This window comes from Carassius gibelio, chromosome A17 (assembly GCF_023724105.1).
Source record: "Carassius gibelio isolate Cgi1373 ecotype wild population from Czech Republic chromosome A17, carGib1.2-hapl.c, whole genome shotgun sequence".
Taxonomy (NCBI): Eukaryota; Metazoa; Chordata; class Actinopteri; order Cypriniformes; family Cyprinidae; genus Carassius; species Carassius gibelio.
In genome coordinates, this window is record NC_068387.1 from 6,426,655 (window position 1) to 6,454,410 (window position 27,756).

Here is a 27,756-nt window from a genome sequence, read left to right on the forward strand (position 1 = left end):
TCGCGACACGCACGCGGTGCGATGCGCCCGTTTTTCCAGGCGCGTCCACACCGCATCCATTTATCCTTTGCTGAAATTTCCGGGTCTTCATGGAGAGGGCACGTCATGGAGAGAGCACGTCATGGTTGCTTAGCAAAGGCAGACGCCTCAGGGGCGCTTCTGCCCGAGCGCTTTGGAAAGAAGGAGAAAGCGGCGCGACTAGCGTTTTCCACGCGTTTTTAGGTGCGATATGTGAACGGCCCCTAAGAATTTTATTTGTGCAGATTCTCCAGTACAAGGTTGTTTGCAAATGTTTAGTCGTAAAAGCTGATAACATTGCTTTTTAACAGTTAACATTTAAAGCTTTACAAACATGTTATGTGATCAGTTTGTCGTTTACCAGTTCATAATTCAGACTTGCAGCCTAATTATGACTGAATGAGAGAGGTAAATGTTTGAGTAGATTTAAAATGCACTTCTTTTCTAAGTATTCACTGCTCTTTTTCACACAGCAGGTTTTTTGTGTGTGTCCCAATTTTTTTTTTCTGGACAACCTTCTGATGGATTTTACTTTAAATTGTGAGTTCCATTCAGGTTTCATGCCATTGGCACTTTTTTTCGAAGGATTGTTTACAATTTCACAGCATAAGCTATAAAGCTTTTTCCCAGTAAATAATAAAATACAATGCACTGCAATTTTATTCTGTTTTATCCTTATACTTCGTGAAAATATGTTCTCAAAGATTCCTTAAGCTTTGTTTGGGATGTTAAACTACTTTAGGAGCTCTAAGGACTGCCATGGTGATAACAATATTTGAAATCTCCTTGTGAATTTTGCTAGAGTATGGATCAGTGTTTTGATTGCAGAAGAGTTCGACAAAGGATTACTAACATAATAAAACAACTCCAGGTATATTTTTGATGAGGATATGACAATGCAAAATGGTTAAAATCTCTTAAAAATCTATGCTGAATGATAAAGACCCTTTATTAATAATTTACTTGGGGAAAAAATGGAAAAAACTAAAATATAAGTACATAAACCGATTAATCGATTAATCGTAAAAATAATCGACAGATTAATCGATTATCAAAATAATCGTTAGTTGCAGCCCTAATCAAAACACAATTTAAATTATAATATTAAGCCAGGGTTAAGCGTAGAGTGATAACAAAAATAAAAAAAAATTGTGGGTTTATTTAATCTTCATTTACTGTGCGCCTCTGATCTGCACGTGCTTCACCAGCACACGCTTTCACATGTCTTCCACAGAGAGTCGCACGCTCGCAGAATAAAAAAAAATAACGGTCATTTTTTGTTTTACTGGATGGCTGACTCGCTCATTTATCGACCTCTTTATTGAATGATCACTTACAATTAATATATTTATGAGAGTAAATCTGATTTCAGAGAGACTGAAAACGCCTAACTGAAGAGAACATGATGTTAAGCGAGAAAGTTTTCTGTTTATGGATCAAGAGAAGGTCCCGCTGCATAAACTGTAACTTAAACTTCAGTGGTAAGAATAAATGTACTGCTTTCCTACTTTAAGTCAAGTAACTTTTTTTTTCATTTATATATATATATATATATATATATATATATATATATATATATATATATATATATATATATATATATATATATATATATGTATGAATAAATGTCTTATTTTAAGTCATTTTTATTTGGTGTTGAAGAAATGTAAAATCTGGGTACTTCGTAATCTTAACATTATATATTAATGGACAGATTTAATTTTACATATGATGGTTGTTGTGCTCAGAATATTACATAAACAATAGATAAAAACAGGATGTGGTTTTTATAATACTGATTAGGCGTACAGATCTTTCCATGCCGCTTATACTATACTGGGTCATGAGTGTGCTGGATGAATACCCAAGTACAGCGGGGTGATCATATCAGAGTAAAGAGGTTAGGGGAACATTATAATAACTTTATGGAAATTTTAGAATAACATTCTTGGAACCAAAAACTAACATAAGGGGAATGTTATAATAATGTTATTGGAATTTTAGATTAACATTAGAATAATGTTCTGGGAACCAAAAGCTAACATTCTGGGAACATTAGAATAATGTTTTGGGAATGTTAGACTAACGTTCTGGAAACCAAAAACTAATGTTCTGGGAACGTTAAGAAAACATTCCTGGCTAACCAAAAACAAACCATAAAAAATAACGTTCTGAGAATGTTCTGAGAACCAAAAATTGTTAACTGGGTAAAAGGATACACTGGTCAGTTTAAATAGACCGTAGCATACCGGTCCACACTGTCACAGACTAATGCACTGTGAATGCCAGATTTTTTTAAACAAATAGGCCTACCAGAACGGCAAAATTCATAATCTGACATTTTCCGGAACAGGATCCAGCAGGATCAAATTAAGTAATGTTTGATGTAAGCAACAGTGTGTTTTGCAGGAGCGCCAATGGAAGAGGTTCTCTGACTGCGCAGCACAGCCACACACGTTTGGGATAATTTTATTTGAAATGCCATAATGTCATTTGAAAACATTGTAATTGTGCTTTAAATACAACAACGAGCACCACAAAACCATTTAAAGAGGCGCATGCAGCGGTCTCCGTGCTGGGACAGGAAACCGTCAACATAGTAAAATGATCTCAAGCGTATGGCACGCTCTCTTCATTTTATCAAATCATAATAATCACATCTATTCATTTTATAATCCTGCTACTAGCATTTTATTCAGACTAAAACCCCTTTAATTTGGGTGAGAAAGTTTTTTTGTTTGTTTTTTGAGTGGCTTTTGCACATCCTGTCATGCCATTGACTACGTGCTGTTGCAATAGATGTATTTTACAGCATTAAGGTAAACGATTGATCGATTAATTGATTAATTATCACTGTGAACACACCCAGAGCAGTGGGCACCCATTTTTTGCTGCAGTTGGGGGTTCGTTGCATTGCTCAAGGGCACCTCAGTAGTATTGAAGGTGGGAAAGAGCACTGAACATTACTCCTCCCTCCCATAAATCCCTGCCGGTACGAGACTCGAACCCACAACCTTTGGGTTACGAGTCCGACTCTGACTATTAGGCCACGACTTCCCTTTTTTTTTTTTTTAAGAGTTGATCTATAAATAAATGTGATTTGACTTGACTGCTGTCAAATGATTCATTTACAAATTAGAAATCACTACTTTTGTGGCATTAAGAGCTAGGGTGTATATCTTGCTTTTCAGTGAATAAAGGCTTAAATTAGTCTGTTCGTCACACAAATCTTTTCCTTTTATTATATTTTTGTTAAAGGAACTATATTAGTAGGACTTTGACTATATTTTTTACTTTGTATTGTATGTCCCTTTCAATGTGGTGTGCGTGTAGGGTTGGTACTGATGCATTGGCCAAGCCGCTCTTGTCAAGGTATGATTTTGATTAAATTTAGAATAGAAGTACAACACACAATGCCATTCTCTCAGTGTTCACTTAAAATTCTCATCAAATGTTCTCCAGAATAAGTATGCCATAGCTATATTCACTTTCAAATGTAATTCGCTGTATGACTCCTTGTTGACATTCATATATTATGCATTACTTTGGTTACATCTTTTTAAAATTACACAAAAGTTTCCTAATCATAGACTGTTATCCCACAGACCACAGTTCACCACATCCCTTTAAAGACTAAAGCCCATGAAGCAACACACTCACGCCCACAGCCCAACACACTACACTCTTCCCAAAAACACGACCATATTACGGAACCCTCTGTGTGTCCATGTGTGAGGGAGTGTGTGTTCGTTTTTGAACCGGTTGTGCAATTTGCTTTAAACTTTATCAAAAATCCACTGCCTTGTGTGTGGATTCTGTGACATTGATGATAGGCTTACAACATCAAGTAGTGTGTGATTTTATCACACCACATACAGAAAGTTGCTGGTTCAAACCCCAAATGGTACGCATGATTCCCAGTTAACATTGTGCCCATGAATAAGGCACCTGGTTTTAGGTTGTTCCAAAAAAAGTATATATCTGGACTTTAAAATTTGAAAGAAGAGACTTTTTACCACTTCAATCAATTAGTTTATGAAATTTCATTAAGAGAAGGTCAGTTTGCTTGAAGGAGAGCTAAGCGATCCAGTACTCCAAATACATGCTTTAGCTGGCGGTGTGATGTTTTATATATTAATTAACCATCTGGATAATTTGGGTAATTAAATACTTTATTTTTCCATCCAGGGTGATTCCCTGCGTCTGGCCTAAGACACAGCAACACAGGAATAAGCTTCAGAATCCCCCTGACCCTACATAGTGACCCTATCATGTTAATGGAAATGTATAAGGCGATGCAGCATTGTTACCCAGCTGTTCTTGCGGCCAGCGTAGATCTCCATACTGCGCCCATAGTTGGGGTCTTCCAGCAGGCTACCATATTCAAAGAGCAGGCGGGAACTGTCACGAAGCCGCTGGCACTGGTACTGATGATACTGCTGCAACAGCTCTTTCACCAGCTGCAGGAGACACTCTGGTTTACCCGTGTCCCACGACACCAAGTGCTGCCGGAGGAGAGAAAGAGAGAGAGTGGGAGTCAGCATTTTATCACAAAAATAAGAAAAACTAGAAGACTGGGAAAACAGAAACATCTAGCACTTTTCAGCCCACTTTTAAAGATTTTGAGAAGCACATACATACATACATATATATATATATATATATATATATATATATATATATATATATATATATATATATATATATATATATATATGTATGCATGTATGTATATATAAACTTTACAATGTTTTGCAATCTTTGCAATTTAATAGATTCATTTGAAAAATCCATTCAAATCCATTCACAACTTATTTGATTTTTGTAACAAGATATATTTCAGAGTTTCATTATGGCTATTTAAAAAAAAATTGTATGGTAGGGTTATTGTTTTTATCCATCAGGGAAGGTCAAAATTGGGCATTCAGTAAACATACATCTCTGTTGACACCCATTGGTTGAAACTTAAGTTGCTTTGGTAACATTAGTCGAATAGGAAAGTAATTTCAGAGGAACAGCAATGTTTATTATGAACACAAATATGGTCAATTTGAATTCATTTTACCTTTAAAGTTAAAGTGTGAGCAACAAAACAGAAATAAAGTATGTTTCATAAAGAAAAAAAAGTTTACAAAAATTCCCCACATCTACCATGGTTTAAAGAGATACTTCCACCCCACCTCATGCCATTGACTGAAAACACTTAATGGTGGCACTTGATCATATTTATATTAACGATTATGAGAAAACGTCCCTAGGTTACGTATGTAACCCTAGTTCCTCGAGGGAACGAGACGCTGCGTCTAGCGCTTTTGGGGAACACCTTTGACAAGGACAACTCTGAATATCGTGTGCAATCAGTTCAATGGAAGAGCGTGACGTCACGGACGGGGGGACGTAGCGACCAGGAAGCTATAAAGGCTATATATCTCAACGAGACCAGATGAAAATTCAAAATTATCTAAGTTAAGAGTGTGTTAAAAATATAAAAGATTGGATGACCAATAATTTTCTCCTATTAAATTCCGATAAGAGAGAGATATATAGTCCTAGACTGGACTTTTGTAATGCACTTCTAGGTGGTTGTCCTGCATCTTCATTAAACAGGCTACAGGTAGTCCAAAATGCAGCTGCTAGGGTCCTTACCAGGTCAAGTCTCTGCACCGGCTACCTATTAAGTTCTGTATCAGTTACAAAATATGATTACTTACCTATAAGGCCCTAAATGGTTTAGCTCCTGCCTACCTAACTAGCCTTATACCACATTACAATCCATCACGCTCCATAAGGTCACAAAACTCTGGACTTTTGGTAGTTTTTAGGATAGCAAAGTCCACTAAATGAGGTAGAGCTTTTTCACATTTGGCTCCCAAACTCTGGAATAGCCTTCCTGATAATGTATATATATATATATATATATATATATATATATATGTGTGTGTACACATGCACCATGCTTTTGGCATATAACAATAAATAATTTCAGTGTACAACATGTTGCTAAAACCTTAAACTAGCTTTATTAATCATCACGTTATCAAAAAATCCTCTTTGAATGATGCAGGTTTGATGTGGAATACAGATTGTAAGTGTAATCTGCAGAAAAACTTCAGAGACTTTTAGAGATAAGAAAAAAAAAAAAAAAAGAACCGAGGCAATTAAAGTCAGATGGCAGGTTCCAAAGTGCTGAGTCGGGGCCTTATAACCCTTTATTGTCAAAATGTCAACTTGATGTGCACCCCCCCCCCCCCCCCAACCATCTTGAGGTGGCAACAACACAGGATATCCTGCACCGGCAGGGACTCTTTCATCTCCTAACTAAGTCTCTATGCACCCCAAGCCCAGAAGCCAAAAGACGATGAATTCCAGCTTCATTTCTTGCTAAGGCAATATGCCACAAAGCATGGGAAATTAAGCCACTGGAAAAGAGGAAACACTGTTCTCACACAGTTTTCAGATAAGATAGTACAAGACCTTGAGTCTGTGCCATATGCAATGCATGCAGGGAACAATGGTTTGGTAAGAAAATTAGATTTTTTTAAGGTTCAGACAGCAACCGAGCGCAGACTATTTACAGTCTTTCTTACTGCAAACACAGTGCTATTAGGGAAAGAAGTGAGTTGAGTGGGTGTATGCCCAACACAGAGTTTGCATTGCCGTGTTCTTGCGCACTGCGTGAGCGGGAAAAGGCCTACATGCCAACACGATCTACTTGCCTTTCCTTCTCTCCTCCTACAGGCTGATCTCATTTGCATAGGTGATCCCAATTTGCATGAGCTTCCCTGACTGGAGCAGTGCACAGGTATGCAAATTAAGAGTGAGGGGGCAAAAACCAAATTGCCACCTTTTCACAAAGTGTTCCACCATTCTTTTCACTGGCCTAATTCTACCCAACAGCCAGTTCTGTCTCCGAGGCCCAATTGCTTGTTGATGCGTGATATGTACACAAGTTGAAATTAAATTTTAGTGACACTGACTGAAAATAAAATGCAGAATCTACATTTTTGCAAGCAAGTTGATAAACATGTATCTCGCTTAAAGAACAGCTCCTTGTCAAGGGTTAAGAATAAGACAAATAAGTATTCCTGTCACTGCGAGGCACAAACAAACACAGGCTGTGTTAAAATGAGTTTGTCAAACACAGTCTTGGGATTTTTAAATGATGGCTATGCAATTTCGACTTGATTTTCATCGCTCCCATGAATCCTTCCATCTACACGCCTGATTGAGTCACATACGAGCAGAAGAGAAGAGAGGGGACAGGGCACGCCTTCTGTCTACTGAGGCACACATTACACAACTTATTAACAGCACAACCCACAGCATACAGCCGAGCTTGTTACATTTCTTGGATCAAATCAAAGTCTTTCATCTTTAGTTTATGCAAAAGAAATAAAAAAAATGGAAAGGAAAGATAAGAGATGAGTTCTTCACCCATGACAAAGAATGAGGGAATGATGATAAGGGAAATAGTGTTTCTAGGGCAATCGATTCAGGATGGTTTTTCTTTTTCTTTTTTTTTCAGTAATGGTAAACTGGTTGGAGCCATTGCAAAGTTGTTACCACACATGCTCTGATACATGATACACTGGTGCTAAAAAAGGCAACATCAGCTTGAATCCAGCTCGTGACATTTCTAGTTCCTGTTCCTTCAGTTATTTCCTGTCCTTGATGCAGAACCCTCTGAAACTTTTTAAAATAAAGTAAAACAAAATTAAATTAAATATTCAAACATTTGCCCCATTACAGTATGAATATATTTTTTGCATATATGTGTGTGTATGTCTGTCTAGTTTTTGTACAAAAAATTTAGAAAACAAAAAATGGGATGGGGCGACTTAAAAAGTCCTTCAAATTGAACGTCAGAATTTCTGCAAAATTCAGTTTCATGTTGACTTTAAGAAACACTTCACAATGTTTTGAGTCATGGGCTAAAGAGTTATCTCTCCCATCCTGGTTAAGAATTACAACACCCTAAAAACTGTTCCACTGTTACAGAATTTCAAATTCTTTACAGGATCAAGGGGTCATGAGAAAGTCAACTTTTCCACATACGAGGAGTGGTTTTCTGGATAATGTCTTAACTCTTTACTTTAAAAGTGAGATGACATCATTGTCCAGCATCACTCCCCTTGGTAGGGAGTAAGATGTGTGTGAAACAGTTATTACACTGCCATTATTCATCACATTAATACAGGGTGGATTTCTGCTATGGTAAAGCTAAAGATAAATAGTAGATATACTATGCTCAGCCATGCTACAAAGATCAAATCACAACAAGAGCAGAGATTTCCAGACACAAAACAGTCAGATTCCTATTTACAGGGTTTTGAATTAATTTGAGATTAACAAGAACATTTTTGTTGCAATGTCATTTCAGCCTAGACACACAAAGTGATTCCCCATTAACATATAGTGTGAACTGAACGCTGAACACTCAACCTTGGTAACCAAGGGACTGTCCAAGATGGCGCACTTGAAGAGGATGCCCTAGCTCATATCTAAAAAATGTATGACCATAGCGGTTTTATTTGTTATTTTAAAATTCAGATTGATGCTCACAATTGTTTACCTTCACAATGTAATAAAAAAGAAGAAAAAAATTAACTAAAGGAACAGATAAACCTGCATAAATACTTAAAATTACAGCAGCCGAATATACCGGTACGGTACCTGCTGGCTTTAATGTTAACCCAACAACAAAATACAAAAAGAGAATTGCTCTATTTTTTTTTTTTTTTTTTTTGGAGAATTAATAAGGATCAATGTAAGTTCAATGAAAATCTGATACAGTGATGATTATGTATTGCTTTATTTTACATTTGATTATTTTATAAAATTTCTGTTTTTCTTACTTGAACATTACTGCTAGACTGACCTACATGAAAAACATAAAGCACTGTTTATTCCATGTGTATCGTTTTTTTCTATTTTATGCATTTGTCTTTGGATTTTTGTTATTTCTTCTGAATTATAATAGGCTAGAATTATTTTACTTATTAGTATCAAGAATTGGCAACTAAAGTTAAAAACTTTTAAGATTTTGGTTATAAAACACGCTTTAAAAATACAGACTCAAATAATTCATCCAAATCAAATTAAAAACGCTGTCTACCCAAAGATTCACACCCTAGATTAAACAGTTGTTTAGATGTTTTTTTTTTCATCCATTAAGTGTAACATACTGTAATACTAGAATCTGTATCATGTTCAGAGAATCACAAGAAACCCAAAAAGAATTCTGACTTTGCCACGTCATTGTTTTTTGAAAGAATTCTGAATGACATCATTTTATAAGTGAAGCATGACAGTTGTGTGAAGTACAACCTCTCATTTGACTGCTTTTCACAAATACTGAGTATAAATGACCCCAGAAAACATCTGAGGCATTCAGCAGCTAAATCCATGCCAGAAACCAGCTATGAGCCAGCTGATGACGACATAACCACAGCGTTTCACATACACAAGCCGTCTCCTTTAGCCACTTTTATCAGTCATTGCTCTATTTTAAGATCTATCTGTTCTGAGATCACGAGGGTCAAATGTCAGAGTTATCTGAATGCCACATCAACAAGAAGAGTTAAGCACTGAATGATTAGAAAAGATGACAATAACAGTCCGGTTTCTCAGTCCGACCTCTGTCCGTCTGGCCACTTTTCTTTACAGCTCTCTATAGATCAGTCTTAGCAAGAAAAAAGATGCCATTGTTTTGGAGAGGGAAGGGCTCATCCTTTCTGCCAGGAGAGGAAGCTGGGGCAGAGGCAGGAAGCTTACACCAGCAATGACCTCATCGTCCTGGGCTGTCTACGGTTACCAGCAACAACAGGATTCCCGTAAGTAGTGGGCGACAGAAAACAAGTTGGATATTGTTTAGGTGCATTTTAGGATGAAGCAATGAACAGCCCGAGGAGAGCTGAGGATGAAGAAAAAAACGAAGGAAAGCTGACTTGAGGAATGTGCTGTGTCAGAGGAACTGTGTTTGGACTTTACCAGGGCCCCCAGAGAGTCTCTGTCACTTTGTGCTCCCTGGACAATATAATCGAGACAGCAGAATGCTAGATACGTGCCATAAAACTAAAGGCCTACGCAGGTACAGTGATGCAATATTTACACTTTTTCTGAGTCACTGCAAGTCCTGTCTGCCTGGAAACCATTTCTTACTCAGAGAGAGGACAAAGCAATCTTTATTGTGTAACATCTCATCATTACACACATTGCACAAAAATGTACCTCATGCTTATAAAGAGAGAGAGAGAGAGAGAGAGAGAGAGAATAAAAGGTGTTTAAAAGCAATTGGTTTTCAATGAATGACATCCTCATTGTAGAATCAACATAATATGATTATGATGTTTATGGTAAGAGACAACTTAAAAATGCAAAGGCAAAACCTTTTAATTGGTTAATGACGTAGGTGCAAGCACTTCATTATGTGCACTTTAACACTTTATTACACATAATACGTGTAGACGCGCATGCGCAAACAGAGCTAGAGCAAGATGAGCATTTGTGGTTAAAAAGTATATAAATGTTTGTTGTTTTTTTTTTTTTTAAATAGCATTTGAACCTTTTTCTGCAAAAACCCTCATTTATTTTTTCAACTGAAGAAAGAAAGACATGAACATCTTGGATGACATGGGGGTGAGTAAATTATGAGGAAATTTTTATTTGAAACTAACTTTAACAGATATCGATTTTAAAACTCAATTTAATTTACTTAAATTTGCCTTTTGCTAATTCAGTTTTTATGAATTACTATGTAGCTTGACACTTTACTATGTTGAATTTAATGCACTGGGGCACACTGACAAAAAGAGGGATAATAATTTAAAACAATAATAATAAACATATTTTATCTGTTCTGCAGATCTTTATGGAGTCTTTTTGTTTCACTGTTATGCGGCCAAACTGGGAGCATTTTAAGAGGGCAGTGTGAGTTCCTGTAAGCTGATCTGTCACAGCTGGGCCGAGGATGATGTGCCGTGGGTGTGACGCCTCCAGGTTCAGTAACGCCCGAGAGGCACACCCAGTCCTCCTCACCTTCAGAGCAAACCTCCCACACACACGCATGCACACACACGCACACACACACAAACAGAAAAAGCTGCTCTGACAGGGGCTTTCTGTATAATAATGCATCAGTCACACTCACAACAAAATCTTTTGGTGAGCAAATTAAACTATGTACATTTGTTGATAAAACCTCTGTTTTGGACTTTCTGTATTGAGTATTTTGATGCCTTTTGCAGCTAGTTTATAACTTCTCAAATTTCGCAAATAGAAACAGACACAAAACAAGAGAGAAAATGTAATGTAAGGTCTTGAGGCTCTTTAATAGTTATTTCTATTTCTAAAATGCTTCATCAAAAGTCTATAAGAAGAGCTGTCATCTGAAATTCAGAGATAATTTTTTTAGGGTACAGCTAATATTTAAGCACCTTAATAAAATGTTTCGTGCCGCTGGCAATCAGCCCCAATAAATAGCAACAAACTTGAGCATAAAATTAAAAAGAGGAAAAATATTTTGAGTATTAAATTAATCTGAGCTAGCGTCTAATTTGAGTGTGGGCAAGTGTTCAGTTTTCCTTATGAAGAGTGTCTAAAGAGTGCCAAGTTTAAGATCATACTAAATTGATTTTGTCATGTGTTCAAAGGGACTTGGCTGGTGAAGTCCAGAATGTTCTCTTCACTTGAACATTTTTTGCCCTTCATGACAACTGTGAGGGGTGTAATTTTTTACAGTCTATGCTTTTTCCCAACAAAGTCAAAACAGGTGCCTAACCTTCAGAAACTGACCTGTCTTACTTTGAATTTATTAAAAACCTGATTTATATAACTGTCCTTTCCTATCAATATATATTTATATAATAACAATACATTATTATATTAAATTAACATAATACAATGTCCAAACTTTAAGAATAAATAAATTTAATCTAAGCCAGAATGAGTAACAGGGTTACAAAATTAAAATACATCTATTTTATACTAATGACCGAACAGGAAAGAGAATTTCCCAAATGAAAAAATAAAATAAAATAAATTGGAATGACATTGACTTTTATTTATAAATATACAAAATATATACTCTTAAACAAAGCATCACCACTGGATCACAATGATATTGTGAACCACACACACACAGATATTTCTGTTTCTGTCAATAGCTTGCCAGTTATAGCCGCATTAATTTTGGGATTTGCTTTAAGAGAACAGGAAGGAAAAGGAAATGGTGGTTAAGTGTGCCCAGGTTTGCCTGCCTCTGTATATGGTTATCCTGCACTGTATTGTTGTGTAACGAGACATGTTCCTTCAGCAGGAGGTAACAGCAGATTCTATTCTAACATGACTTTTTTATTGCATCCACGATAGATCCTTAAATTCTGCATTTCCTTTCCCATAACAGACAACATTAAGGAACTTTTCTTTACCAGGTAATCAAGTCTAATGTCTTCACAGTAAATCTGCAAGATTCACCCATTATTGCCCACCAAGTGAAAAAAGGCAAGCGTTGCTTTCTTAGAAAAGCAACAGCACAATTCTCAATAAGCCACACAATTTGATGTAAAGAGTTCAGAATGGGTTAAAGCTTGATTGTAGGACTCACACATCCAGTTCAACTGCTTTGAAAAAGTTATTTGTATGGCTTTACTGCTGCATATCACCTTATTTAGTTCGCCTCAATGGTCACAATTAAATGGTGATCTCAACTGAGCCTAAGATACACTAAACCTAAAATAGTGCGTTGTTACTGTAAGTAAACTAGATGGTTAACCCTTTTTCCTAAAACCGGTTTTTCTGTGAGAGCAGTAGAGGATTATAGCACATAAAGTCAGCAAAATGGTGCAGAGGTGCCTCCACTCTCCTGCATGTCTGGATTTATGGCAGTTGAGGGCATTTCCCAAAGTTCACTCATGGTTCATGGTTCATGGTGCAGGCTAAACACAGATATTTACAATTATCACTTTAAACACTTCAAACCATTGTTCAAAGCAGAATTCCTTGTGTGTAGGAGACCTGGAAGCAAACAGGGCCGGGAGAAATGAAAGGGCTGAAATTAAACAGGTCACTCAGGACAGAGTGCTGCAAAGTGTTTGGAAACTCCAGATGGGCAAATTTAAGAGGCTGGAGAAGAGTTAAGGTGAAAAAAAAAAGAAAAAAAAAAGGTCTCAGTTATGAGATTTCAGTAAATCTGAAACTGAAAGCCTGAGAATATGTTAGTCAAGCCAGTTGTTATGACCGGGTCTTTATAAGACAGTGCCTTAATTATACAGACTGCATGACTAAGTGTAATGTCTTGTGTGAACTGTGCTTTTTTTTCCACCTGGAACTGATTCAGGGTATACATATATTTTTTTTTCTGGTAGACATTTCAGAAAATTAGCTCTTAACAACCTAATCTTTGTTGTAAATAAGAGGTTTCCAGGTTTCAGGCCTTGTTTCATCTATATTATATTATTTTTTACCTGAAACTGGGGCAAATCAAACAAGGCCAGTCAGATAAAGTTTAGAAGAATAAAACAATGCATCTCAATAAGTTTACCAGAATCACCCATCACTAAATTAGAAAGAGATGACAGGGTGTACATTAAAACTTCTGTATCCAGCCACTGGTAACCCCTGGTTGTTCCTAAAATCTCCCTGGCTGATAAACTTCCCGGCAGTTTCCTGGTCAGTATAAACGGTGTATTCAAGCCATGGAAAATACAACCCCTCCTACCTCTCTATTGTCAATGCTTCATCCTTCCCATAACGCCAAGTGAATCGTAAAAAAAACAGAACTGCCAGGGTGATTGCCAGAATAGGCCTTAAAAAACTTGAAGGCAATTCCGGGAGACCAATGAAATATCCCTCCATGGGCACTGATGGGAAATTATGTATCCAGAGAAAGGGAGAGGGGCAAATGACTGGCACTTTAATCAATAGCATAAGAATAAACCATACAAAGATGACACAATATCCAATTATTGCAACCCTATAACACGAACCCTCCTTAAATTCATTAAGCTACTACATCATTAGAAGTTAAGCTTACACTATCTACACAAAAGTAAAAAATGTAAATAGATACTCCACCAATTTAGTTTAGAAATTATCTCAAAAGGGAAATGTATAAAAAAAATTACAATTCATTATAATTTAAGGGTTAGTTCACCCGAAAATGAAAATTAGCCCATAAATTACTTACCCTGAATGCATCCTAGTTGTATATGGCTTTCTTCTTTCACACATATTCAGTCAGAGTTATATTAAAAATCGTCTTTGATCTGTCAAGCTGTTTAATTGCACTCAGGGGGTGTTGTAGTGCATCAGTCAAGAAGTGAAATAAAAAGCACCCATCCATAATAAAAAAAAAAAGTTTCTCACATGGCTCCGGGGGGTGTACAAAGGCCTACTGTAGTGAATTGATGCCGTTTTGTAAGAAGAATATCCATATTCAAAACGTAATACTCACTTTAATGTAGCTAGTGCCGACTTCATATGTCATAAGTTTTTAAAGTTTTTTTGTAATTATTAAGTTTTAAATATGGTTATTTTTTCTTACAAAAACACATTGATTCGCTACAGGAGGACTTTTTTCACCCCCCGGAGCTGCGTGAGACACTTTTTATTAAGGATGGATGCTTTTTATTTCACTTGTTTGGACTGATGCACTGCATCAACCAATGAGTGCCATTAAACAGCTTGAAAGATCAAAGACCATTTTTTTATACTGTATAACTCTGACTGTATCCATCTGAAAGAAGAAAGTCATATATAACCAGGATGACTTGAGGGTGAGTAATTTTTGGGCTAATTTTTATTTTTGGGTGAATTAACCCTCTAATTGCAAGTATTTACATCAGCTGTAAGTAGTAAATACAGCAAAATTAATCTTACTACCTCATCCGTTAAATAACATAACTGCTCTTGAGCCCATTGTCAATTTATCAGACTGAATAAGCTTCTTTTTTGAAGGACGATCAATCACCTCCTCCATCAATGGAATCTGTAAAGGGTCTACTTTTTTTTGTATACAGACATAGTAATAACAGAACTGTGTGGACTTATAAAGTAAAGATAACAAACAAGGTGTGCTGTCTGCAGCCTTTGTCTGTGCTGATCTTCATTTAGACATGCGTAATTAAAATGAACTGTAACTCCATGAATACTCAACAAAGATACATGAGAAATATATCTATAGAAAGCCTGACATGTCTACTTTTAAACTAAACAAGTGCTGCCGAAAATATATTTTGTGATAAAGTAATCCATATGAAAACAACGCGATGTCCGTTTTTCATGTCTCTCTTCATTAATTTTAATGCGACCACGCCCCCGCGCTGAACTCTCTATTCAGATTCTAATGTTCCACTGAAGCACGCAGCTTGAATACGCCAACACAACATAAGACAATGCAGCCAGACTGTTCTTCAAGTTCTTTTATTTCACTGTTTGCTTCGCGATGAGAGGAATAAGACATAATTCTTTGATTTGGATTTCCTCTGAAAAAAAGAATGATAAACATGAGTACCGTATTTTTCTGACTATAAGTCGCACCTGAGTATAAGTCACATCAGTCCAAAAATACGTCATGATGAGAAAAAAAAAAACAAGACGCACTGGACTATAAGTTGCATTTATTTAGAAACAAGAGAAAACATTACCGTCTACAGCCACGAGAGGGCGCTCTATGTCTTCAGTGTAGACTACAGGAGCACTGAGCAGCATAGCGCGCCCTCTCGAGGCTGCAGATGGTAATGTTTTCTCTTGGTTCAGGTCTCTTAGTTCATTTCTCTTGGTTCATGTCAAATTAATTTTGATAAATAAGTCACACCTGACTATAAGTCGCAGGACCAGCCAAACTATGAAAAAAGTGTGACTTATAATCCGGAAAATACAGTAAGTCTCTTTTTATTTTTTATCTCAATTCGTACAGCGGAGTCTTTACTCACTTTCAAGAAACATCTAAAGACTCATCTTTTTCGCCTGCACTTAACCTACTAACACCAGTACTTTTCCTCTTCTTGTCTTTTTCATTTAATTAAAAAAAAAAAAAAAAAAAAAAAAAAATTTATATACACCTGGCTATGCGTTCTATACTTGACTAACTGAGACTTGTCATGGCACTTGTATTCTGTTGTTGTTCTCTTGTTGACCTGACTGCTTCTATTGTTCTCATTTGTAAGTCGCTTTGGATAAAAGCGTCTGCTAAATGATTAAATGTAAATGTAAATGTATTTATTTAAATACTTGTACTAGTTTTCACATAAAGTGGAAACATTTTACTAGTTAGACTTAAACTATAATTCCTGACTAAATGTTTCAATAACAATATACAATACAATATACAATATACAATACAATATACAATTCAAAAGCTTGATGTAAATAATAAATATGTAACAAATAAATGTAACTGTAACAAATGTAACAAACAATGCTGTTCTTTCAATTTATCCCCCTTAAAAACAATGGAAAAGATATTCTCAGCTCTTTTCAACATTAATAATAATAATAATAATAACAACAATAAATGTTTTATTTGTAGAAAATAAGATTGTTAAAAGGATTTCTGAAGGATTGTGTGACTGGAGTAAGGATGCCAAAAAATTCAGTTTGAAAGTCAGCTTTGATTGTTCCTAATAAACTGTTTAACTGCACTTGCAAGTGGATATTAAATTATGTTGTGGGATAATTAAATATATTCTAAATAAACTACAAACATAAAATTATAAAGATTTATTTTGTCCTCACATTATTTCTTGTAACTCCTTCCTCACACTGGCACAGCTGACTGAAAGGCTCATTATGCAGCTCATTATGCAGGTCTTTGTCTTCTCAGGTGTAAATCACAATGATATTCATGATAGTTGACGCCTACTCACATACAACTTTTACAAACAAAAAGTGTCTTAGAAAATGTAAATCAATATATTGTTTTCTGTAAGTGAATAAATAAGATGATTTTCACATAATTTAGAAAGAAAAATTCTAGGCTACAAGCTTCAGTTCTTTAAGAATTCCGGGAACCATTGTTCTGTATGTGTTTTATTGCCTTATTCAAGTGATTTAACATTTTTAGTTTTTCACTAACCACGCATAATGTTTTTCAAAAATACAATCATGTACATGCATGCTGCTCACATATTATTGTAGCCAAGTTTGTGCTGATTACAGCGAGACTTTAGCCATTTATATGTGTATAAGAAACTGAAAAAAGCACAAATGCCTGGGCATGACAAAACTTCTCCAGGCCCCAAAAATACCCTTAGACTCCAGAGGGTTAAGGAATAGGTGGAATTCTCTGAGTTTGGTTCTTACATGCACGCGATGTTTGCAAGGCTCCAGGACTAAATGGGGATGTCATCAATATACACAATCACGAAGCGGTTGAGATACTCCCGGAGCACTGCGTGCATGCAGTCTTGAAAAATGGGAGGGGCCTTGACGAAGCCATACGGCATGACCCGGTATTCGTAGTGGCCAGTGGGGGTCATGAATGCCATCTTCTACTAGTCTCCTTTGCAAATGCGGATGAGATTATATGCACTACATAGGTCTAGCTTGGTGAATACGGTGGTTCCTCTGAGCTGTTCCAGAGCGGCTGGGATGAGGGGAAGAGGATACCGGAACCTCATGGTGATCTGGTTTAGTGCGCGATAATCTATGCAGGGCCGGAAGCCTCCATCTTTTTTCTAAGAAAAAACTGGAAGCGGCAGGGGAGTTAGATGGAATGATGTAGACTTGCTTGAGGGCTTCCTCCACATACTCCTCCATGGCCTTCTGTTCCGGTAAGGAGAGGGGATATAGATTTTCTCATGAGTCTGGCTCACCTGGAATCAGATCAATCTCACAATCCCAGGGGTGGTGAGGAGGCAGTTGTGAGGCTTTGTGAGGTAAGATATCGTGGAATTCCTTGTAACAAGGATATTGATGGAACGTTTTTCTAATGGACTTCCAGTGGAAGTGGTATTTAGGGGTAGGATTTGAGAAGGTGGAGTCATTGGAGCTAGAAGACTGGGGAAACATGAAGGGAAACACTGGTCACCCCAACATATAATCTCACCAGATGACCAGGAGAGGATAGGGTTATGCTGCACCAGCCAGGGACAACCCAGAATAATATCGGCTGTTGAGACTCCGAGGACTAGGAGATTGATGGATTCTGTCTGCAAAACGTCAACCAGTTTATTGAATCGAACTGTCTGAAAGAACTACTGATGATTCGAAAACTGATGCAACCGGTTCTTGACGTGAGAACGAGTTAATCTTTTGTTCGTTATCTGGCTCGGCTCGGTGTTCATCTTCAGTTCTCTCTTCACAGCAGTTCAGTAAGTGTACTGTTTGAGTAATTGAATTACTCCGGGATATTGGTTTGTTTTAATATTTTGACTTGATGGTTTCACTTGTTCAGTAATTTGGTATTATTCTTTTGACCATACACCACTCTGTCCTGAATAAACCATCACTGAATTATTCAATAGTCACACTTATTAATTATTAAATAAAGTTACAATGCCTTCTAAATGTGGACCCTTTAATAATGGTCGAAACAAGGTCACACAAATATGTGGAATATAACAGGATTACGCATAGCATGAATCATTAATATAAGCCTAAACAAGACATCACCACAGGCTGAGATGTTTGCTGTCTAGACTGCAGCCTCGATTCTTCGCAGCCTTAACTTAAAATGAGCCTGCTTTGATCTCTCCAGTTTTCCCATTAATAACGTCTGATGTTCCATCCCGGAGCTTAGACCACTGTCTCAGCAACCTCACCACAATTAGTAGTGATAAAAGTATTCACAAAAGTAGTGAAGCTCTGTAGTGTGCAGCTGCAGCAGGGTTAGTGTTATACAGAGGCAAAGACACTAAACGGAGGCATGTTGCATACAAGAATCCCTTTCTCATAATTAAACATATAAGTAACTAGATGTACTTACTATATGGTTAGGGTTAGGATTTAGGTTTGGCTTAGGTTTACTTGCATGTAATCAATCATGCATAAATTAATTTATTTTATAATAGTAAGTACATGTAACATGCAACAAGTGTTACTAAGTTTTACAATTAAATATGCAGAGTGTTCTTACAGAGGGGAATACGGATATCACTTTTTATAACTTAAAAAGAAAAATTTTGAAGTGGAGCTTTCTACCACAGCGCATTAGCAATAACTAGTGTTCAGACTGTTATTTTATTACAATTCAAATCTATAGAAGCAAATACATAAAATGCTTTAAAATGATGTTTTTGCCTTGTAGTGTCTTTCCTTAGTTGATCATTGAGGTCTGGCTTCGTGATCTTAGAGGTACAATCCGGGAAGGACCGCCACTTTATTATACATTTTCCGCTAAGTTATGTAAGTGAATGGCCTGGTTATAGGAATTAAGTAAGACTGGAATAAAGCATATTTTTTGGCCCTCTTCTCAGCATGCTGAATCACTTTGGGCCAACTTCACATTAGTCTACAGGATTCGCTGTTGCTACTCTGACAATTAATTGTTATGGTTCTCCAGCTAATAATGGACAATGGCATTACAACTGTAAAAACCTTGTTTTAAAAAAACATGTTTTTTAAGTTATCACGCAATTAATGCCCACTCAGTGGTCAATTTTGGGAAGCTACTCCAGTCATGTACTTTATGTCCTTCTTTATGTCCTATTTGAACAGATTAAGAACAAAATTTCATATCATGAATAAAATCTAACAGCATTGACTACAGCACTGATAAAAGCATTTGGCAATTGCATTATGGCATGTATAATGTAAATGAAAATGTTGGAAGATAACTGTCTCTTTGTACTTTCTAAAATGGTATATGCCCTACATATTAGTTTGTACTGTAGTGCACTCTTTGACCTTTATCCATGAAAGTGCCAAAACTTGAGCCTTTCAGGTGCTCACTGCTATATGAATGAAAGGTATCCGAATGAAATTGCTAGCGCGCTGCTGAGTCATATTTTGTTTCGTGCAGACAAATCAACTTGTGATCTCTGTGGTAGTAACACAATCTCTGCCTAGTCATAATGTTATAAGTAATGTGTGCCTGTACTTAAGGATATCCAATTACAACACCAATACTAATAGCGTATTACAAAGAAGCATTAGGACATCTCTGCTGTTTATGGTGTATTGCATTGCAAATGTTTGTTTTTCTCTCCTTAATATTTGGCTAAAGTATGGCAAAAATCCTATTTGCATTTGTGCACATTAGTTTAAAATTAGTTTCAGTTTTAAATTTCAGTTTTACATTGTATTTTTCTGTATTCAAATGTTATTGGTTGAATATAAGTTTATCTTCAAAAATGAGGCATAATGAAACTATTAATTTAAGTTAATAAAACTTTAAAAGAGTTAATAAAACAAACAATTTAATCAAGCTTTTAAAATGTTATCAAATGAAAATATAACAATTCATTTACAATAAATTGTCTTTTTTTTAATCAAGTAAGATGCTGCACAACATAACTATATCAATGAAAACATAACTTAAAAAATATCTTGGAACTTTTTTTTTTTTTTTTACTTTTTAAGCTTCATTCTGCCAAATTTTATAAACTTCGTAAATCAGATCTTTTTAAAATACCCAACCATACCTTTTAGAGAAATCTCTTAGGAGACATTGTGTGAGACAGAGTGCAGGGTTGTGCAACATCAACTTTGTAATAAGCCACATATTTACAAAATTAAAATGGAGGAAAATTAAAAAGCTTCAAGCTTCATTTGTATAAAAAAATAAATAAAAAAAGACCCTACATTAATCAACTTTAAAAATACCAATGATGAGAACATTCTTCTAAAATATATATATATATTTTACACCTTAGTAATTCTTCTGGTGTCAGCTGTTCACATAAACCCAACATTCGAGCCATGGAAACAAAATAGTGGTCAGCAGCAAATAATACTTGTGAAAAACTGTAAACAACTACAAGTTTTGCTGAGACATCAGAAATTCCTCAAAGCAGTGTGAAATCTCTGCAGTATTCCATGTAGCTAGAAAACAAGCCAGTGTCCAGCATCTGAACGCTGGTGATGTGAAAATTAGAATCATTAAACATGATACAGTCAGATATCTTTTTTGTTAGCTCAGTAAGATGCTAACGTCCCTACTTACAAAACCTACGTAAACTACTTTTTTTTTTCTTTCACAAATGTTCAAATTTATAACAACTAAACAAAATAACTTAATCACTTTTTAATTGCATTTACATTTATACATGAACTTCATTTAAAATTTACAACAAATTGAGAGGACTCACAACCCTGGGTCATGTGATTATGAAAAAAATTAAAAAATTATATGGAACAATTGGTGCTACGAATGGTGCCAAATGATTTACTGTATATCACATATGCTCTTCCTAGTTGCTGATTATATGCACCCTTGAAAATAATTTACTTGTGAGGTACTATAAAACATAAGATTCTTCCTTTGAGGAATATGTCTACAGTATATAGGCAGTAGATAGCAAGGCAGCTTGCTAGGTTTTGGAACAGAGCTGCATATTGACGGGTGAAAGATCAGGATGCAAGAGGCAATTGTTGATCTTGAGTCTCTCACATGCCAATGTGAAAATGATCAGTTTGCATGGGATGCACTGACAGATGAATTAAACCAGGAGAACCATATGGGAAGGATGAAAGCAAATAAGATGAACAAGTCAGAGTAAGAACATATACAACTAATTAATACAGGCATTTTGGATCATTCATGTTTGGGTAAACATAAAAAAAAACTGTGCTTAGTGTAGTATAAAAAGGATGAAGAACAAACCAGCATAAGAAAATATCCCTGGAAAAGAAACCGAATGGCTGCACACACATACATGCCATTACGGAAAAGCTAAAACACAAAGCAAACAAATAGGCAGCGTGCAGACTTGGCAGCACAGAGGTGCTTCCCCCCTTCATGCTTCATGGGCAATAGTCATCGTCTCACAGACTCTGACATAAGCAGGGGATTTTTTCATTCCGTTCCTCCTTAAAAATAGCCTGGAGGACAGCTTTAAGCAATCAGTGAATGAGGAGTCTCAACAACAGAGTCAAGATTAATCTAGACCATGTCTTGCACAAACTGTGTCTCCCTTGCAAACATCATCTCTGAGGAACAAACCCAAATGATAAATTCTCATTAATAATGAGAATTCTGTGTAATTTAACACACCATGAGAGAAATCTGGCAGGCCCCTTTGTGATGCCAGTAAATTTCGCCTATGAATAGAATAGAATAGAATTTACGGCAATATGACAATGGTCAGTGGAATCTGTTGTCGTGATTTTTCCACAATGTGATTACACAACATTCATTTTTATAATAGGGATATAATAAAAAACAATGATCAAGGAAACAAGGTAATGGCTCATGACTATTCTCTTATGGGGTTTAACCTATGGATCGTTTGTACAGACAGATTTGATGTCACCCATTTGAAAAATGTGAGTGTTTAACAATGGATGATTTGAGAACAACATACTGTATTGAGAATGCTGTGGATGTATGAAACTTCTCAAGTGCACTTGAAACTATGGGCCCTATCATACACCCGGCGCAATGCGACATAAGACGCAGCGCATGTGTGTTTGCTAGTTTCAGTCCGGCCCCGTTCCGTTTCCTGTCCAGCGCCACGTCGTCTAATTAGCAAATGCATTTGCACCCATTTGTGCGCACATGGGCCTGTTGGTCTAAAAAAGAGGGTGTTGAAAATAGACTGCGCCATAGACCAACTCAAACCTGGTCTGAAGTCTAAAGTCAATGGCGCAATATTTTTTTGTTATTTAAAGAGTGCATTGTTAACTACATTAAAACTACATTCTGTGACAAAATTTTATTATTTACAAAATTATAGTGGATTTGGGTGTCCACCATGACACTTGCTGAGAGAAATACTGTAAGTCAGTGGTTCCCAACCTTTTTCAACTCGCGGCCCACACAACCAAACACATATGTTTGCACGGCCCACTTCAAAAAAATTAACTGACCCCGCTATTGTTGGGTTAATAACTTAGTACTCAGAAGCTAGATTTTAAACTATATTTATTGAATAAACTAGGGCTGTGCGATATGGACAAAAAAAAAAAAAAATCGCGATTTTTTTGATCAATTTTGCAATTGTGCTTTTACAGTCATAAATGCATTCAGGATTAATTTGAAACATATTTCCAAAAGAAAACTAATCAGAGCTTTATCAAAAAGTTGTAACATCTCTAGAACAGACATAAGTCAAAATTATCACTATAGTGAAGATGTAAAAAAATGTATAGACTTGTGGCAAAATAAATAAATAAATAAAAAATCCTGTATACAGGGACTTTTTTTTCTTTTTTGCCATGCATTGTTCATAGAGCTCATTAATTGTAGCAGTGCCTCAGGTGTTTGCAGTGTGTATACAGTATGTGTATGCGGTCAGCAGTGAGAGCGCATAAATATAACGCGAAAGCACATTAAAATAATGCACGAGTGCGAATCTCTCTGTTCGCAGCAGATTTCCTTTGCTCTGTCACAAAACCGGTCGTGCTTGCTCAGATACACGCTGCTTTGCGAGGAGAGAGTGTGCACACTTAAAACGTGTCTCCTCTCACTTAAACTGCATCCTGTTCACTAACAAATTCACTCTATGCTCATGTGTTAGACATGAATTATTTTCGCACGTTTTTATTTCTAGCCTTTTACTGCAGTGAGAACGCTCTGATCCGTCAACATTGGCTCAGAAAAAAGGCGCATCACAGACAGTGTGTGAACCTGGAGTTAGGCATATGCGCACGCTCAAATCGTGATTTTAAGACGTTTTCTTTTAATCGCACAGCCCTAGAATGGACTGGAAATGAACAGAAAATAATTGGCGGCCCACCTGCAATACCACCGCGGACCACTAGGGGGCCGCGGACCACAGGTTGAAAACCACTGCTGTAAGTGGAGTGATACAAATGATGAAAAGTTCAAAGATCACCAGAATATCACCAGAAAAAAAAATATGTAAGGGATAATGCATGACTAGCTGTGCATCAAACTATTTTAATGCATGTCACTGAGCGTGAACCGACACAAAGTGGAGGAAAATTATTAAAATAATTTAATGCACAGCTAGTCATGCATTATCCCTTACATATACATATTTTTTTCTGGTTCTCAAATCTGATTGGCTAAGATCCCTTTCCAGGAGTGTGATATTCTGGTGATCTTTGAACTTTTCATCATTTTTATTACTCCACTTGCAGTATTTCTCTCAGCAAGTGTCATGTATTTTTTTAGATTTTAAATATGCAGTTTGTTAATAAAGATAAGGTCTATTTGAAAATTTGTTTTAATGTTTTAAGAGATTTGAGCTCCAGAGTATCAGCAGTCGTTCAGTGCTCCTGAACCTGCTGAGAATAGTCTTAATTCGGCCAGGTCTTAAGGAATTTGCCGCTGCTCTTATGTCTCTATAGTGGTTAAGTATGAGATATAATTTGCTTTAGGTAAATCTGTGGTCTTATTAATCTATTATTTGTTACAGAACAAATTTACAGAACCCGCTTATACTATGGTAATTTGCCAGCATTGACAAATTAAAGCTCTTAATTATGTTTGCAGTACAGTATTTGACCAGAATGACAGTTCTTTTCATCAGTTACAGCTCATTAAGCTGCCCGCTTCAAAAAAGATCCAAAGATGAAATAGTGCGGTAAGACCACGTTTATTTTTTATGAATTATTTTTAGGTCTGGGCAAGATAACGCATTATTGTCTCATTAATTGATTAATGCCAACAATTATTTTATCACGTTTTAAGCTGTTTTTTTTCTTTAGTCTGTTGCTCACTGGCTCTGAATACACATAGGCCTACAGACAAATCATGGGTCACAGGAGGGGATGCTCCCGATCAAATTATTTAGGCTAAGCATAAACATCCACAAACCACTGTCCACTGTTATTTTTAACAGAAAAGAATGCAACAATCTCACAATCATGACTTAATAAGTTGGAAATAGGAAGTTTCCGATCGCACCTGAAGACAGCAGAAAAGCGCTCTTGCCCAGCACAGTGGAGTGAATCGTTTTGTTAACTTTGTGGTTTTTATTTAGAGTCATATGGGACGTGGTAACACCCGTCCCTCTCTCAATATATGGCTTTAAAGATCTATCGCTTTTGCCGCTCAGAAACATTTGCACAATCATGCAGCATGTATCAGAAGATAATAGAGGTAGTTTTGATGTACTCTGCTTGACTTAAATCTGGCTAAAACCAAACGATTATATTGGTCTAAATTAGTCTACTCCACCTAACTTATGTTATAAAGCATGAGCCCCGTCAGACTGGTCGTGGCAGAGGTGTTGCAACAATATATAGTGATATTCTCAATGTTACCCAGAAAACAGGATACAGGTTTAACTCATTCGAAATACTTCTGCTTAATGTTACACTGTAAGATATGCAAAAGAAATCTATTGTGTCTCTTGCTCTGGCTACTGTGTATAGACCACCAGGGCCATATACAATATTCCTAAAAGAATTTGAAGATTTCCTCTCAGACCTTTTGGTTATAGTTGATAAAGCGCTAATCATCGAAGATTTTAATATTCATGTTGATAATACAAATGATGCATTAGACTTGGGTTTACAGACCTAATAAATTATTTTGGAGTCAAGCAAAATGTCACCGGGCCCACTCATCATTTTAATCATACACTAGATTTAATTATATTGCATGGAATCGATCTTACTGATATAGATATCGTACTTCAAAGTGATGGTGTTACCGAGCATTTCCTTGTATCGTGCATGCTGCGTAACAACTGACATTAACTATATGCCTCAGCATTACCGTTTGGGCAGAACTATTGTTCCAGCCACCAAAGACAGATTCGCAAATAACCTGCCTGATTTATCTCAACTGCTATGTGTATATATAAATACACATGAACTAGACAAAATGACTGGCACTATTTTCTCTAATACATTAGAAGCTGTTGTCCCCATCAAGTTGAAAAAGGTTAGAGAAAAACGTACTGTGCCATGGTATAACAGTAATACTCACTCTCTCAAGAAAGTAACTCGTAGTGTTGAGCGCAAATGGAGAAAGACTAACTTGGAAGTTTTTAGAATTGTGTGGCAAAACAGTATGTCCAGCTATATACAGGCCCTAAAAACTGCCCGGGCCAAGCATATCCACAAATTCATAGAAAATAACCAAAACAATCTAAGGTTTTTATTTAGCACAGTGGGTCTATTAACAAATAATTAGATACCACCTGATTCAAATATTCCATCAATGTTTAATAGTAATGACTTTATGAATTTCTTCACTGATAAACTAGCAAATGTAGATTCTACAGCATCTAATACTTCAGTTTCATCCATCGCAACCAAAGATAAACTGCAGTGCTTTACAACTATAGGACAGGAAGAGCTAAATAAACTTATCACTGTATCTAAACCAACAACATGTTTATTAGATCCTGTACCCACTAAATTACTGAAAGAGTTGTTACATGTAGCAGAAGAACTGCTTCTCAACATTATTAACTCGTCTTTGTCTTTAGGTCACATCCCAAACCCATTCAAGCTGGCGGTTATTAAGCTTCTTATTAAGAAACCACAACTAGATCCTACCTAGTAAACTGGAAAATTATAGGCCCATTTCAAATCTTCCATTTATGTCTAAAATTTTAGAAAAAGTTGTGTCTGCTCAATTGAGCTCATTCCTGCAAAAGAATTTCAGTCAGGTTTCAGGCCCCACCATAGCATAGAAACTGCAACTGTTAAATTACAAATGACTTGTTTCTTACGTCAGATCAAGGCTGCATCTCATTGCTAGCTTTACTTAATCTTAGTGCTGCTTCGACACCATAGAGCATGACATGCTCATAGATTGATTACAAAACTATACAGGTATTCAAGGGCAGGATCTAAGGTGGTTTAGATCCAATCTGTCCGATCACTACCATTTTGTTTATGTAAATGGGGAGTGATCTCATTTATATGGAGTGCCACAAGGATCTGTCCTAGGTACTCTTCTATTGTCAATATACATGTTGTCCATTGGTAATATTATTAGAAAATATGGGATTAGTTTCCACTGTTATGTTGATGATACTCAACTATATATCTCAACGAGACCAGATGAAACTTCTAAATTATCTAAGCTAACAGAGTGTTAAAAATGCAAAAGATTGGATGACAAATAATTTGTCCTGTTAAATTCGGATAAGACAGAGATATTACTTATTGGACCAAAAAAAAGTACACAGAATCTAGTAGACCACAGTTTTCATTCTTTTCATAAAATGAAGCGGCTAGAGTCCTTTCCAGGTCAAGAAAATACGATCATATTACTCCAATTTTACAGTGCACTGGCTACCTATTAAGTTCCGTATCAGTTACAAATGATTATTACTAACCTATAAGGCCTTAAATGGTTTAGCTCCTGCGTACCTAACTAGCTTTATACCACGCTACAATCCACCACGCTCCCTAAGGTCACAAAATGCTGGACTTTTGGTAGTTCCTAGTATAGCAAAGTTCACTAAAGTATGTATAGCTTTTTCGCTTTTGTCTCCCAAACTCTGGAATAGCCTTCCTGATAATGCCCGGGTTTCAGACAGGGTTTCCCGGGTTTTTTTGCCAAGCATTCGAATAATGCATCTCATAAATTGAGGCCGCAGTTGTATCTGATCAAATGCGAATTCTTATTCTTTAGCTTGGATTAAACTAATTAATTTTACTTGGTTGGAACAGCAGCTAAGCTAATTATGTCTCTATTTGTTTCTTTGT

The 27,756-nt window shown here is 36.3% G+C and overlaps 1 protein-coding gene and 1 long non-coding RNA gene across 3 annotated transcripts in view; one reads left to right on the forward strand and one right to left on the reverse strand.

The window, feature by feature from the left end:
• LOC128031745 (BRISC and BRCA1-A complex member 2) overlaps positions 1-27,756 on the reverse strand; it is a 100,158-nt gene that overhangs the window by 53,662 nt on the left and 18,740 nt on the right. Inside the window, exon 5 of the mRNA XM_052620121.1 lies at positions 4,329-4,523. Within this exon, the coding sequence (XP_052476081.1) occupies positions 4,329-4,523 (195 nt within the window). The remainder of the gene's footprint in view (positions 1-4,328; positions 4,524-27,756) is intronic.
• LOC128031746 (uncharacterized) lies at positions 9,209-12,120 on the forward strand. 2 transcript variants are annotated; one of them, XR_008188164.1, is made up of 3 exons: positions 9,209-10,108; positions 10,574-10,656; positions 10,883-12,120. It is a non-coding gene; the product is annotated as an uncharacterized LOC128031746 (long non-coding RNA). The 2 variants fall into 2 exon arrangements; XR_008188165.1 differs by lacking the exon at positions 9,209-10,108 and adding an exon at positions 10,122-10,373.